At 38.2% G+C, this 16,738-nt stretch overlaps 1 protein-coding gene across 2 annotated transcripts in view; it reads left to right on the top strand.

Annotated features, from left to right (window-relative positions):
• PSMD1 (proteasome 26S subunit, non-ATPase 1) overlaps positions 1-16,307 on the top strand; it is a 90,295-nt gene extending 73,988 nt beyond the window's left edge. For both annotated transcript variants that reach the window (XM_011222659.3, XM_002917439.4), the window contains exons 19-25: positions 314-416; positions 3,672-3,841; positions 5,552-5,644; positions 7,226-7,312; positions 7,849-7,995; positions 14,380-14,535; positions 16,094-16,307. In XM_011222659.3, coding sequence (XP_011220961.1) covers positions 314-416; positions 3,672-3,841; positions 5,552-5,644; positions 7,226-7,312; positions 7,849-7,995; positions 14,380-14,526 — 747 coding nt within the window. In that variant the 3' untranslated portion in view covers positions 14,527-14,535; positions 16,094-16,307. The remainder of the gene's footprint in view (positions 1-313; positions 417-3,671; positions 3,842-5,551; positions 5,645-7,225; positions 7,313-7,848; positions 7,996-14,379; positions 14,536-16,093) is intronic.
• The last annotated feature ends 431 nt before the right edge of the window (positions 16,308-16,738 follow it).

Raw genomic sequence — 16,738 nt, forward strand, 5'->3', positions numbered from 1 at the left:
ATATATATATAAAAAATTTTTTTTTTTTTTTTTTAGAGATTTTATTTGTTTGACAGAGAGAGACACAGCAAGAGAGGAAACACAAGTAGGGGAACTGAGAGAGGGAGAAGCAGGCATCCCGCTGGCAGGGAGCCCAATGCGGGGCTCAATCCCAGGACCCTGGGATCATGACCTGAGCCTAAGGCAGACACTTAACAACTGAGCCACCCAGGCACCCCAAGTTTCATTATAATTTGAACAGTCTATTCCCTGGTCTGAAATGACACCACAAATGAATATGATATAACTATAATTCTTTTGTGTGTTCCTTCAGGTGAATCAATTCAGACAACTGTATTCCAAAGTCATCAATGATAAACATGATGATGTCATGGCCAAGTTTGGCGCTATTTTGGCGCAGGGCATACTGGATGCAGGTAAATGTTAACTCTTCCAGATGTATTTATCTATCTAAACTAAATCTGATGAAGTAACTGTCTGCTCTAACTATATGACATAGTAGAAGTTGGGGAAATTATTTGAGGAATCATTGGGGAAATTTTCTGGGGGGAAATTATCCCTGGAGAAAATGTGGAGCCTGTAGTTCATAGAACTTGACACTGAATTGGCTGGGTTTTATCAGTCCTTAGTTACATTCAAGTTCACTTTCTATGGATTTTGACAAATCCATAAATACATATCCACCATTACATCATAGGCAGTAGTTTCACTGCCCTAAAAATCCTCTGTGTGCCACCTTTTCATCTCTCCCTCCTTCCCCGCAATCCCCTGGCAACCATTGATCTTTTTATTGTGTCTATACCTAGTTTTCCCCTTTCCAGAGTATTATACAGCTGGAATCATACAGTATGTAGCCATTTGAGATTGACTACTTTGGGTAATTGGTTTTTAAATAGGATTTAGGAGTAACATTTTACTACTCCATATAGCTGCCAGTTCTTGACGTTTGTAGTTTTACATACAACCCTTTACTTGTTCATTCAGTACTACTACAGTTTTTTGCTGGTTTCTGCTATATTATTTGTTAACAATTAGGGAAGGATACTTCTCTGTTTCAGCTTTATTCTACCATCTTTACTAGAGAAGTCCTCTTTCTCCCTCTCTTCCTTCCCTTTTCAGCCCGTCTCCCTTCACTGCCTTTTGTATCTCTTTAAATTGTCGTGGACCAGTCAAGCTTCGATGCTTCTTTCCATGTTTCTCTTTTTATTTATTATGTTTTTTGCCTTACTTATTTTAGTGTTATTTAGTACATAAAAGTTCTGTACTGTCGTGTTCACTATTACAGGCAGAATTATTCTCTCAATCCTTTTCACTTTGTCAGTATCCTGTCCTCCTACAAACTGTGCTGCAACTGCATTAGAAAAAATGTGTAGTCCTGCAGTCTGGCTGTCAGAAGTTAGTGTTAGTGGAGGGACTGTAGAGGACAACTTCAAAGGAATGAGTAAAGTTGAAGTTTATGAGAATTCACTCGATGATTTGATCTCTTCAGGAAGAAGAGCCAAAGATTAAGGTTTATGATTGAAGTTTGCAGAACTGTGTAAACACTACCAACAGGAAAAACTCTTTCTTGTTTTGTATTAGATCTCAGAACTGTGTAAACACTACCAACAGGAAAAACTCTTTCTTGTTTTGTATTAGATCTCAGACTTTTGTTCTCTTAGAACAAAAGGCTAGTTTAGTTTCTAAGTCTGAAGAAAATGGGTTTCATTGAAATAAAGGGAATTCAGCTTCAAAACTTAAAATAAGTATCATGTTCTCTGAGCAGCCTTCCTCTCTCCTCTGCACTACCCAGCCTTCACTCTGGGTTAGATGTCATGCTTAGTTGTATGTCCTCAGTAGTGCCCAGGTTTTGATCTCATAATGCTTATATACCCTAGTTTAATTATCTAGTTATTTGTCTTCTTGACTAGACTAGAGGCTCCTTGGGACCTCTTTTCAGTATTTTGTTCAAAATTCTCAATATGTAGTAACCATCTGGTGAATGTGTAGGTTAAAGTAAGGAAGAGCACAAGCAGACAATAAATGCATATAACTCATCCCTGTTGGAAAAAAACAAATTAAAGGTTACCTGAATTTTTTCCAGATAAAATCTAGATGATTTGATTATTACAAAAAATTAAAGTTCTTTTTTAGTTTAGTAAAATTAGTACTCCCTTCCTGACTCTAATGTAGCAGCATCTGGGAGAGACCGAGGTTAAAAGAAGTGAAATGTGAGCAATAGGGATCCAGAATTGGAATTCATATTAGGATGGTGACTAGGCGCAGACAAGCTCCATTTTTTAGGGTATCTTTTTTTTTTTTTTTTTTTTAAGATTTTATTTATTTGAGAGACTGAGAGAGATCACAAGCACAGGGGAGGGACAGAGGGAGAAGCAGACACCCTGCTGAGCAGGGAGCCCAATACGGAACTCGATCCCAGGACCCTGGGATCACGGCCTGAGCCAAAGGCAGACACTTAACTGACTGAGCCACCTAGGCACCCTTTTTAGGGTATCTTACATAAACTAAAAGATCAGTGTCTCAGAGTTCTGGGGTCCAACACTAACACTGTTATATAGACCAGAGGCTGCAACACAGCAGCCCATGGGCCAAATTGGATTTAAACATATTTGCCTGCCTAACAAAATGTGCAAAATTTTAGACAAAATCCAGATTAGAGTCTACTTTTAAAAATAGAATTACCTAGTGACCCTTGGACCCACACCCTTAGTAACATGTCCTTTTTAAATACAACATGAACTTTGCAGTTGCTTCAATTCCCCATTGCTTCCAGTCCAGATTTTCTCATTCATTTGCCTCACTGGTTCCTAAAGTCTTTCAAGTTTGCAACCCCTAATAGCCTCCTAGAATCTCAGCCTTTATAGGGCCCAGTAAGATCCAGCTAACTGATTCTTGGATCTTAGTTCTTGTTCATTAGTTTTCAGACTGTGTTTCTCTGCACTCTATCAAGGGATAGTCTAGGGGATGTGGCAAGAAGTGGGTGAGCCATTCAACCTCTTAAGAGCCCAAACTTCTGATTAAATAGGATTAGCTTTGATTTCATTGTTTCACATACTGTGCTTCCTCAAAAAAATTTCAGTTGAATCAATGCTTGGAGATTAAAGTTTTTCTTTTGTTAATGGTAGAGCTCTAGTTTAAGTGCTCAAGTCCAAACCTTCATTTTGCCAATGGAAAAAGAGACTTTTAGAGGTAAAGTGATTTGTCCCCAAGTTCGCAAGGCTAGCTAATGTCGGAGCTGCCTACATTCAGACATAACTAAACCAGAAAGAGTAAAACTAAGCAAACAATATCTACCTCTTGCCTCTTTGCTATCATTTGCAAATATGATGTGTACTGAAATTTTACTTTTTGTTAGTACATTGAAAACCCCAGTGTATAATATAGATTAATATTTAATTTAGCATTCAGTTTATCCTTTAGGCTTTGTTTTTGGAAAATTGCTGCTTATGTAGAAAAAAGGTCTAGTTTACCCTGATTCCAATTAAAATACAGCACTTCCAGTTTTGGAGACCCTAGATAGTTCACTGGCTAACAAATTCCAGCTATTCTATATTAGATTTTATGAACTGTATTCTTAAAATAATCACCAAATGCTTCCCTAGTGCAGTACTTAGAAGTCTTTATTATTACCCTACTGAATTCATGTTCATGGTTTCTCTCTTTTTCTGCAGGTGGTCATAATGTCACAATCTCCTTGCAGTCCAGGACTGGGCACACCCATATGCCTTCCGTAGTTGGCGTCCTTGTCTTTACCCAGTTCTGGTTCTGGTTTCCTCTTTCACACTTCCTGTCATTGGCTTATACCCCTACCTGTGTCATTGGCCTTAACAAGGACTTAAAGGTATGTTTGTGAGACCTCAGTTTTATAGTGTATCTTCTTCACTGTATCCTAACCACCCACTCACAAGAATTTTCATGAAATTTTAAAGATGAGTTGGCATCTCACCAATATTGTATTTCCCCTTTAAATTGAGTCATCACCTTGTTGAGTGGAGTGTATCAGTGGAAGTTTTGAAAATTAGATCTCCTTACTAACTGTGTAACCTTGGATGAATCAGTTGAGAAGGAATGGTAAGGGAGGGGGCAAATACAAAAATATGAAAAGGCTTTATAAATCACTCCTCAATTTTGTTCAGTACTGAAGTTCTTTGGGAGCTGTTGAAGGATTTTATGCAGATAAATGACATGATGAGCTTTACATTCTAGAAACATCATTCTGGTATCAGTGGAAATCCGTTACAGTGAATGCTATTGCAATAATCTGGGCAAGGAAGAAAGGTGACCTGAACTAAATCTTAATAAGGAGTGAAGGTTTAAGACAGGGCCATGTGTCAAGAGTTGTGTGATGCTAGAGTATTTGATGGAAGAAAGGATTAAGGGAAAAGCAAAATGGGAGGACATCTCTCTGGTAATGTCAGAAACGAGGCCAACGTTGAGGAGCCAAGGAATCTTACAGAAACCGGTCACGTGACTCAAGGACTGAAGGTGCTATATCCCCTGCCATCACACCATCCTTTTTTTTTTAATGGGGTTTGTGCTTAGGTCTTTCTCAGTGCTGTGGCCTAATGACTCACCTGTCTTTCTATCTTCTCAGAGGCCTTTGACCTTAAAATAACTCTTGTATCTGGTCATCACTTCTGTTAAAATGCTCTATTAAATTTTCAAAGTGGAAAAATTGGGGGCCAGAAAATGGCTGATAAAGATTGAGTATTTCATCCAGTTGACTTTTTTTCCAGTATAGCTATACAGCCTTTTATCCTTTGTTTCAGTATAAAACTACTCACATTTATAAATATTGAGCAGTTTTATCTTTCAAAATATAATCTTTAGGTTTCCCAATTTCTGTCCTTTAAAACACTGTAGTTAAACATCCTGTATAATCTATAGGGACTTTTTCCTCTAACACACAATTTTCTGATCTCTATTTCCATTCTTTACAAGAAAAGTGGAATGAAAAAGACAAGATTCCTTATCCTAGTGAATGTGATGCCTATTACCATTCTCTATCAGTGTAAATTGGGGAAATAGAGAAAAATTCAGACCAGTGAATTTAACACCTAGTCAATAAGTAACGTGAAGCTGACTTTTCATTAGGCTCATGTTAGACTCTTGTAAGGAGGGATTATGTGGTTTAGAAACTGTACAGACTTGTATAGGTTGTTGGAGTGGTATGAGGAAGGTACATGGAAGTTAGGTATGCAGGTTAGATAATCAACACTTTACAAAGGAGGTAACAGTTGACCTGGTGCTCACACCATGAGTGGGACTTAACCCACTGAAGCAGGGTGCGCGGCAGTAAAGATGAGATCAAGGGGTGCCTGCGAACAGGCATAGAGCTTCAAGAAAGTATAGAGAACTGCAGGTAGTTCGTAAAGCACTTCAAAACAAATTCAGTGTAAGAAGACAGATACCTATAAGGGAGTACTGTAAGAGAACATTTAGCCTGGATTGAAACTTTTGACTTTGTATTGTATGTTTGCTAAGAGCCTAAAATTCTTAAATTGATTTGGGTTATTTTAACGTAAGGGGGGAAATTCTTGTATTTCTTCAGATGCCGAAAGTTCAGTATAAGTCAAACTGTAAACCATCCACATTTGCATATCCTGCCCCTCTGGAAGTACCAAAAGAAAAAGAAAAGGAAAAGGTAGGTTCTTTGTTCCATTGAGCAGTATTTATACTTATATATAGAAGCTACTTGGTGCTTTACTTGGGTTTTATTTTAAATATTTTTATGTTTTAAATTAGATATTTTCAAAGTGTTACTTCTTATGGTAAAATCTAACATTGCACAAGAATGTGAAGTAAAAGCCCTTTTTCTCTCCTGGTCATCCAAGTCCCATGTTGCAGGAATCATAATTTGAATCCCTCCAAATGTTTTCTCCACACATATCCATACTTTTCACACCAAGATAGAATTATTTTTGACATACTGTTCTGCACCTTATTGTTTTTACTTTAAGTTAATTAATCTTTAAGGGGCATCTGCCTGATTCAGTCAGTAGAGTATGCAACTCTTGATCTCAGGGTCATGAGTTCAAGCCCCACATTGGGCATGGAGCCTACTTAAAATAAAACAAAAAATAATAATCTTTAAGAATTTCAATGTATGTGGATCTCATTTTTTGCTGCAGAGCAGTCCCTTAACGTGTATATACCATTATTTGTCTTCTCAGTTCCTCATCAGATGGACATTTTAAGGTGATTTCTAATTAATCACTATTACAAATGAGACTAGAGTAAGAGTCTTCATACACGTATATTTGTGAACTTGTACAAGCATATCTGTAGGTTAGGATATTAGATATGATTGATTAAAAGTAATGTATATTATTTATTTTCATAGGTATTAACTTCCTTTCAAAATGGATATAACCAACTTATATTCCTCTATCAGCAGTGTATGAGAGCATTCACTGATGTGTGTTAAATCAAACTATAGTGAATTAGAGAGCTGCACTTGCCCCTGACATTTTCTAAGTAAAATTATCCTTTCTGATACCTTATATTTAGGAAAATGCTTTTTTTCCTCTCAAGGTGGTGTTCCATATTAGCCAGTTGTTGGTTATTTGCTATAAACTTTGTGTGTAAGTGGGGATATTTATATAATTGACTAAATTTGGGGGTGGTGGGTAATGATTATCCCTCGACAACAACATCTTGTCTCATTTCATCAGCTCTGTTTCAAACCCCCAGCTTTTGGATGAGAAACAGAATCAGCTTTATACTAATACTACCAGCCTTTCAAAGTCTTTTCCACCTTCAATTTCAGTGAGACCCATCAGGAAGGGTAATTCTAGGCTAACCACTCACCCACTGTGTATTACAATTGTAGGACATCTAATTCAGTAAGAATATCTTTATGACCAAGTTTGGAGGAAATTTTTATGTTTTCTCGTGCTTTCCCTTTAAAGTAAAAAAGGGTGCAGCACCCAAATATCTCAGAATCTCATGATAGCAAATCTACATCTAAGGTAGGCTACAGATTAAAAAAAAAAAAAAAAAAAAGAGTTATATTGGACACAAGCCTCCAGGAGCTAAAGAGTCACCTGAGGACCATAGTAGTAAATAATGTGAATAAACATGCTGCTTGCTTTTCCCATTTATTCCCTAATGATTTTATTTTTTATGATACTGCCGGGAAACAAAGTAGTACTGTAGAACCGAGTTCTCTTTGGGCTTTGTATGTAGGTAAGGGATTATGACTTACCCTGTTCACCTCCTCTAGGTTTCCACTGCTGTGTTATCTATTACCGCCAAGGCTAAAAAGAAGGAAAAAGAAAAGGAGAAAAAAGAGGAGGAGAAAATGGAAGTGGTAGGTATAATTTGGTGGTCATGTGGGTTGATATATATATCTCTGTCATGGTCCAGATTCTTCCTTAAGTGAACATTACCCTACCTTGCTCTTGGCTTCCCTTAAATAATTATCCTGTTCCAAGCAGAGGCTTGAAACTTGAGTTCTTGGAGAAAGATACTTGAGTTCTTAGAGAAAATGGCAACTAAAGTGGGTTTTGAAGGGCAGTGTAGAATTTTCAGACAATGAGATGATGGAGGGAGGGAATAAAGGCCCTTTCAAGCAAGGAGAATATCATTTGTTTAAATAGATCCTCTTTTTCTGGTCTCTCCTGGTAGAAAAACCTCATCCTTTATATCCAAGTTACGTAGCATACTTACCCCTCAGCAGTTAATCTCTTCATCCTTTGAGGCTAGTATGACTTTGGTTGTACTTTCATTATATCTAATCCTAACTACCTTTTGTACCTAAAAGTTGCTCAGGAAACTTATCAAACATTATTCAGTGATATGAAAGAGAAGTGAAACTTTGTTGGACTATTTTTTAATATTTTCCAGGATGAAGCAGAAAAAAAGGAAGAAAAAGAGAAGAAAAAAGAACCTGAGCCAAACTTCCAGTTATTGGATAACCCAGCCCGAGTTATGCCTGCCCAGCTTAAGGTCCTGACCATGCCAGAGACCTGTAGATACCAGCCTTTCAAACCAGTAAGTTATTGATGGCCCTTAGTGATATACCAGTGGGATATTAATTCATGGGACAGTGGTATATTGACAGAGGAGGGTAAATCTCCCAAGCATTGGAGAAAGCTCTCAGTACAAATCGCTTAGCAAAAGAGAGAACGTTCCCTCCCATTTCATATAGATTTTGGGAGAGTTTTTTTTTCCTTTGTGTAACCGTACAAACATTCTTCCTCTACCAGAAACTTACACTATAGAAGTTCCTAACACATGGAGCATAGACTCTGGGACCAGACATCCTGAGTTTGAATCCTGATTCTACCATTTACAGCCTTTGTAACCTTAGGTCTAGTACTAAACCTTTCTCTTCCTCAGTTTCCTCTACTATAAAATAAGAATTATACCCAACTCAGGAATGTGGCAAAGAGTGAACAGGGTAAGTTAATACACAGGTACTTAGATAAGCATTGAATTTTCCAATTTGAAAGGGATCTTCCTGCCATTTAATTTATTCCAAGGAAGAATGTTTCAGGTTAGAAACAAATGCTAATCAGTAATTTGAGCATGATAATGTCTTTTTTTTTTTCTATGTTCTTGAAACCAGAAAGCTAGAAAGCCATTAGTAGACACGTTTAATACATCCAGATCTTGGGCCTGCCTAAAATGTCATAAATGAGATTTCTAAAAAATGTAAACTCATTCTCATCAACCTGAAAGTGGTCCCTGATGGTGGTGAGTGGAAGGCATCTCTTACCTACGCTTGTGAGCCAGGATCTTACCTGACTAGATTATCAGCTAGAGGGGACAAGGACAGGAATGGAAGATGGCTATATTTAGTAAAAGAGTTAGAATTCGTGGAACTAAGTTTATATTCCAGCTCGGCCATTTCTTAGCTGTATAACTGAGACAAGTCATTTGATCTTTTCATGTTTCAATTTCCTCATCTGTTAAATGAGGAATATTGTACTATCCACCTCCTAGGAATGTTGTAAAGATTAAATAGGTCATTATGTGTAAAATACCTAAAACAATGGCTGGCACATGGGAAATCCTCAATAAATATTACTTGGTGGTGGTTATAAGTCACGAGACATCTGTAGGTAGCAAGACAATCAGGCCAGGAGGCAGGAATAGCTTGAAGATCTTTTCCCACTCTGTGTTATTACTAGGACCTAATACTACTTGGTTTGTAGTGTTCTCAGAATGAATTGATAGAACTACCAACGGACACTTTAAATGCAGTCACTATCTACTCTGCAGCCTAGTTCATCTAATACAGAGAATGTATTCTAACAGCATCTAGAAACTGCTGTTGACAGTTGAAGTGGGATATATCACAAATGGATATATTAGTGTGCAACTAGTGAATACTTTAACCATATAAGATACCGGCGTTTTTGACAATTATAAAGAATTAAGGACAGCAAAGTATGCTCCATGTCATGAGGCCATATGAGCCTGGTGTGTTTTGGTTGGAAATTAAATGTTAAGCTTTGCTCAGAATAAGACAATGCTGCAGTAGTTGCCCATCTATGAGTCAAAAGACTGCCTTTGTGCTCAAAGAAGTGAAGGCTAAGGAAGAGTTGCCAGCTGCCTGGCTGACTGTTGGAGGTATGCTGCGCTGATACACACACAGCCCCTCAGCAAAGACTGGGAGACCTTTTGGTTCCAGGTGTTCAAGGAAATCCCTGTCCAGTCATAGGTGACCACTCAGTTGAGTAGAGACTTCAGTGGTCACATACAGCAGAAAATATTGACTTTATACAAGAAGTTCAGAAAAGTTGCAAAACAAACCAACAGCAACAGCAAACCCTGGGGAAGGGAGAGAATCTGATTTTCAGAGTTGCCACACTATATTATTTTAACGTCCAGTTTCAACAGAAAATGACAAGACACACAAAGAAATAAAAACCTCGACATCACAGGCAGGCTAAATCACCTATTGAAAATATGTTCAAAGGCCTAAAGGAACAGTGTCTAAAGAACTAAAGGAAAGTATGAGAATGATGTCTCAACAAATAGTATCAGTAAAGAGATAAAAAATCATAAAAATAATCAAGTAGAAATTGTGGAGTTATAAAATACAGTAACTGAAAGAAAATTGTTAAAGGAGCTCAACAGCTGATTTGAGCAGACTTGAGCAACCTTGAAGATTGGTTGGTTGAGAAGCAACCTAAAAAAAAGGGTGAGAAGAAATGAACAGAGCCTCAGAGACCTATGGAACAATATCAGGCATACCACGCTACATAAAATGGGATCATGGGAATCCCAAAAAAGAGAAAAGTGTAAAAGAATATTTGAAGAAATAATGGCTGAAAACTTCCCAGATCTTATGAATAATATTAATCTACACATCCAAAATGTTCAGTGGATCCAAGTATGATAAATTCAAAGAGATCCACTCGTAGGCTTGTCGTGATTAAATTGTTGAAAAACAGGGACTCTTGAGAAGAGCAGCTCATCATGTGCTGGGATCCTAAATAGGATTAACAGCTGATTTGTGGCCAGAAACGATGGAAGCCAGAAGGCAGTAGGATGGCATGTTTGTAGTGCTGAAAGACGAGACTCAACCAGAAATTCTTTATCCAGCAAAACTATCCTTTAAAAATGAAGGTGAAATTGAGGCATCCCCAGATAAAAACTAAGAGAATTTGTTGCTAGCTAACCTGCCATACAAGAAATACTAAAGTGAATGCTTCAGGTTGAAATGAAAGGATACTAGACAATAATTTGAATCCACATGAAAAAATAGAGAGTACTGATAAATGTAACTACATAGGTAAAGCTATATGAAGGATAGTATAAATGTATTTTTGTTTGTAACTCTTCTATCTGGTTTAAAAGACAAGTGTATAAAGCAATCATAAGTTGATGTGCACACACTGTATGAAAGTGTAAAGTTAGGGGCGCCTGGGTGGCTCAGTCATTAAGCATCTGCCTTCGGCTCAGGGCGTGATCCTGGAGTTCTGGGATCGAGCCCCATGTCAGGCTCCTCCACTGGGAGCCTGCTTCTTCCTCTCCCACTCCCCCTGCCTGTGTTCCCTCTCTCGCCGGCTGTCTCTCTCTCTAATAAATAAATAAAATCTTTAAAAAAAAAAAGCGTAAAGTTAAAATGTGCATTAAATATGTCACGTTTCTGTCTGCTCTAGCAGATTGCCACCTACCATTTAAAACTGAATGATTTAAACAACAAACATTTCTCACAGTTCTAGGGGCTAGAAGTCCAAGATTAGGGTACCAGCATGATTAGGTTCTTAGTAAAGGCCCTCATCCTACTTTACAAATAGCCCTCTTCTCACTGTATGTTCATATGGCAGAGAGAGAGGAAACTAGCTCTCTTCCTGTTTCTCCTTATAATGGCACTGATTTCATTATTAATGAGGTCTGCACCCTGGTGACCTAATTGCTTCCTAAAGGCCCACATCCTGATACTATCACTTTGGGGGTTAGGATTTCAACGTATGAATGGCAGACATTCAGTACATAACACAAAGCAGTAGGGAAATACCGGTATATTGAAGTGTAGTTTTTGTATACTATTGAATTAAGTTACTATTTTTCAGTGAGATTAAGATGTTAATTGCAACCCTGAAGGCGACCACCAGACGAAATAACTCTTAAAGTAGCCTAAAAGAAACTAAAAGAAAATTAAAAGACTAAAAGAAACTAAAGAAAATCAAATTTAGTACACTAGAAAATATCTATTTAATACCAAAGAAGCCAGCAGTAGAAGAATTAAGGAACAAAGATATATAAGCCATACAAAAAAAAACCAGCAAAATGGCAGAAGCAAATCTTAGTAATCACATTAGATGTCTTTTTTTTAAGATAAGCTCTAGGCCCAACATGGGCCTAGAACTCATGACCCCAAGATCAAGAGTCTCATGCTCTACCAACTGAGCCAGCCAGGGACCCCTAATCACATGAGATATAAACGGACTAACCACACCAGTTAAAATGGCTCAAAAAAAAAAAAAAATGAACCAACTATATGCTCTACCAGAGACATGCTTTATGGGACACCTGGGACACCTGGCTGGCTTAACAGAGCAGGCAGCTCCTCATCTCAGGGTTGTAAGTTTGAGCCCCACCTTTGGGTGTAGAGATTACTTAAAAAATAAAATCTTAAAACATACACTTTAGATCCAAAGACTGAAGCAGATTAAAAGCGAATGGATGGGAAGATATCCCATGCAAACAAGTAACTAAAAGAGAGCTGGAGCAGCTGTACTAACATCAGACAAAATATACTTTAAAAGAAAAATTGTTGGGGCAGCTGGGTGGCTCAGTCATTTAAGTGTCTGCCCTCAGCTCAGGTCACAATCCCGGGGTCCTGGAATCGAGTCCTGCATTGGACTCCCTGCTCAGCTCTCCCTCTGCCTGCAGCTCCCCCTGCTTGTGCACGCTATCTTTCCATCAAATAAATAAATAAAATCTTTAAAAAATATAAAGAAAGAAAAAGAAAAAAAAGAAAAACTGTTGCTGGAGACAAAGAACATTTTACAGTAGTAAAAAGGTCATGAGCACCTGGCTGACTCAGTCAGTAGGTCATGCAACTCTTGATCTCGGGGATGTAGGTTCAAGCCCCACACTGGGTGTAGAAATTACTTTTAAAAAATAAAATAAACCGGGGTGCCTGGGTGGCACAGCGGTTAAGCGTCTGCCTTCGGCTCAGGGCGTGATCCTGGCGTTACAGAATCGAGCCCCACATCAGGCTCCTCCGCTATGAGCCTGCTTCTTCCTCTCCCACTCCCCCTGCTTGTGTTCCCTCTCTCGCTGGCTGTCTCTATCTCTGTTGAATAAATAAATAAAATCTTTTAAAAAAATAAAATAAACCTAAACCACATTGCTCTAAGGCTCTTTCCTTATGTTGTTTATATTGCAGGATTTGAGTTGGAGTATCTCATTCCAGTTGAGCATGAAATAGTACGGTTATAACCTGGAGCCATCTGTTTCCCAAATTTAGGGGGTCGTTTTTCTGAACCTAAGAATTTTCTTGTTTGGTAGATGATTTATCTTCATTTGGTCTTTTAGAAGGCTCAGGTAAACTTCTAGACTATGGAGGATTAGGACAGTGGCTTTGTACTATGATTATTCTTGGGTGCATATTGGTAGTAAGGCCAGGGTCCATTCATAAAATGGCTCTCTTCGAGGAAAGCAGACTTTCTAAGGAAAAGAGTTAGAAAATAACGTGCATGAATATGTGTGCCGAGAGAAGGGAAATAGTGCAGAAATTCATGAAGGCACACCAGTGTTATAGCATGGCAGGGCAGAGTTCCAATGAGTAAAAATCAGATTAGGTTGAACTGCAGAGCTATTTGTATATATGTGAATCATCTGACTAATGTGCTTGTGCTTCTTTTCCTTCCCAGTAATTTGCTTTGGTAATAATAATGTTTTTCCAGATGTGCCCTGCCACTGTTGACTGATTTAATTACAAAGAGCAGCTTTCCATTTCCTTTGACACAGGCAAGCAAATAGAATAAGATTAGCACACAGAGATGGGTGAATAGTTTGGTGTGTGAATTTACTTCTGCTGATATGTTTGGGAGAGAGCTAATAAAATTGCTTCTACACTCTAGTTCTTTTTTGTTTCCCATCTACTACGTCCTCTTCTATTGCAAGGATTTGTAGACTAAAGTGAAAAACATTCAGTGTATCTGTCATGTTTATGTTGTTCACTCTGTCATTCTGACATCACTGGAGAGAAATTGGCTTTTCATTTGTAGATTGTCTTTTGTGTCCAAAATGATGGTTTTCTCACATGTCATAAAGTATCTGTTAGAGTAATGTGCTTCGCAAGCTTTACTATGCATATGTATCACCCATGGATCTTGTTAAAATGCAGATTCTGTGATCTAGGTCGGGCTATGTCTTCTGCATTTCTAACAAACTCCCAGGTGATAATGATGCTACTGGTCCAGGACCACGTGTTGAGTAGCAAGGCATCAGAATGCCGTATTTGGACAGTAAACTTTCTCTACAGTGAGACCGAGGCAGTGCTGGGAATACTGCTCTTCAGTTGGGACTCATCATCTAAATAGAACAGTGCCACATGTTCTGCCGTGGGTTAATCCCGATAGATTAAAGATTTCTGTATCCTTTGTAATGGGCATTGATTGTTGCTTTCCTCGTTTAGTCCTCAGACTAACTGTGGGAATGTTAGAGGAAGATCTTATTAGCCACTTCTTGCAGTTGAACAGTGTGTCACGGGTGTAGTGTCACACGGGCACTCATGCCCGGGTTTCCTGGCTCTTGCCTGGTGAAGTGTAGTTCTCTTCCAGTTCTTTACTTCCAAATCATCCAAGTAGTCATAAGGTGCCATTTAACAAATACGCATTCTAGACTCTGGAACAGTCTGAAAATATGAGTGGAATTTATGCTTCTCCATTCCTTGCTCTGTGTTTACAGCTGTCCATTGGAGGCATCATCATCCTGAAGGATACCAGTGAGGACATTGAAGAACTGGTAGAACCTGTGGCAGCCCATGGCCCAAAAATCGAGGAAGAAGAACAAGAGCCAGAACCTCCAGAACCATTTGAGTATATCGATGATTAAGGACCAGAGGCATGTGTGGAATAAAATTGTATATCGAGGGAAATCTGTTTCTCAATACATCTTAAATATTTTCAGCAGAGACATCGTGTCACTTTTTCCATTCCTTTTGTGCTTAATCCCTGTTTACCTACATGGTTTTAAAATTCCCCCTCCTTTGACTCTCTACCCTCTAGTGTTTGACCAGTGCTATTCAGAGTGGCTAATAACTGTTCTCATAAGTCCATTACGACGTTGGGAGCTTGCTTCAGAATGTCAATCTGCTCAGTACTTCTTTCATTAAAAAAGCCTTGCTTACCCCCTCACCCCAAAAAAAGTCAACTGAACTGACAGTTTGATCATGATAAAGTTGATTTACACTTGATGTGAGCCCCTTATTACAGATCAGTTACAGTTTACGGCCAGCACTGGTTCATAGATCACTGATTTGTTTCTCTCTCTCTTTCCCTTTCCTTTGGTGATACTTTTGGCACTAAGAGCCTTAATATTCATTTACTCACTGAAGCTATCGAACATCTAATGTGTGTAAGACACAGTGCTTAAAGGTACTTTGAAGTCAGTTTAGACTATATACCACAAAGCTTTGTCCAGTTGAAAAAGATTATTATGCCAGTGTTCTAACAGTGTTGAAGTAGGTCTTTTAGATGCAAAAAATTGGAATAATCTAATGTCACGAACCCCCATTTTTTGAGTAGTCATCATATATTTAAAGATGCATATAAACTATATAATCAAGGTTTTCTCATTCCACCCTAGTACAATACATTGTTAGACAAATAAGAATTTACTTTTTTTCTATTCTTTAAAGAAAATAAGAATAGTATCATTTATGACATTATGACAAAAGTACATGTAAATGCCAAGCTGTAAATCTAGCACCATGAGTGTTACTCACAAACTAGCAATTAATGAAAGCTTTTACAGAAATCTCAGATAAATATTAAGGCAGAAACCCTGCCATTAGTAGGAAAATATATTCAAGCCCCCAAAAGTGTTCGGAACTTTCATGAGAGAGAGATTTACAATAACTTCCTGTCTGTAAAATTGCTTTGAAAATTATCTTTGGGCCTTTGATGGTTTCCTCTGCTTTATCCCACCAGCACATGGCGGTATTGATAACCATAAGCACCCAGTCTCTGTGTGGAACTGAACAGACTCACCTTAGCCCCCTCAAGCCTTTCACCACACCTTACTGAAAACCCCCGATTAAGTCTTTCAAGGCAATTAACTACAAGATGGTATAGAAGTTTTTAGTGAGAAATTGGATTTTTTTAAGTAAACTCTAAACCCAATGGGGACTGAAACTCACAGTCCTGAGATTGAGTCACATGCTCTACCAACTGAGCCAGCCAGCCGCCCCAGAAACTGGATTCTTAATATTTTCCAAAGGATAAGATATTCAGTCTAATAGTGTAAAAACTGGAGTCTATCTTAGCGAAAACTGGCATATTAGGACCACATTGGCAGGGTTAGGGGCTAGTTTTAGACTTCGACAGCTAGTGGTAAAAAAATAAAATTTTTCTTTTAAACAAAGAATAACCCTAGCTTTTCCCCTTATGCCCTTCTTTAGGATCTCGTTGTCTGAGGAAGATTGTCCAGGCCCATATTGGAGATGCTTGTGAAGAAATCCATGCTGAGACCTGCTCCTCACTGCATGTACCATTGCCTCTGCGCTGACCCGAAGAACCTTGTCTCCAAGTCTTTGGTGAAGAGAAGATATATGACTATTTAGTGTGCTCTTTCACAGAACTTGGTTTTCAAATAAATATATTAAAATCTCCAGATTGGACAAAGACTTTTTAATTTGTTTTTCAGCTTAGATTTTAAATAAATGGACCTAATACCCTCCCCCCCCACCATGAAATGCCTAAACTCAGAGATCTAAATCCTTAATTGCTAGGATGAGTATGCATGATTTTCACATTGATGAAAAAGTTAAACTGAGTTATAGATTATTTGAAAAATAATGGCAAAAAATAAGAAAAAAAAATATCAACCCTTGTTCTTCACTCCAAGAATTCTCTGCAGTTTTTTTTTAAATCGGGTTGAGGTTATAGGGTACCATCATTGACTAAAGTCCCTTTAGTGGTCCAAGGGAAATGTCTGTTTAGGCAGCTCAGAGCATTATTTAAAAGAAAGCTTTGCCTGTTATTTCCTGCTTTTGACCCTGCTGAGGACAATAGATAACAAAATCATTTGGCCACAGGATTTAATA

This window comes from Ailuropoda melanoleuca, chromosome 2 (genome assembly GCF_002007445.2).
Source record: "Ailuropoda melanoleuca isolate Jingjing chromosome 2, ASM200744v2, whole genome shotgun sequence".
Taxonomy (NCBI): Eukaryota; Metazoa; Chordata; class Mammalia; order Carnivora; family Ursidae; genus Ailuropoda; species Ailuropoda melanoleuca.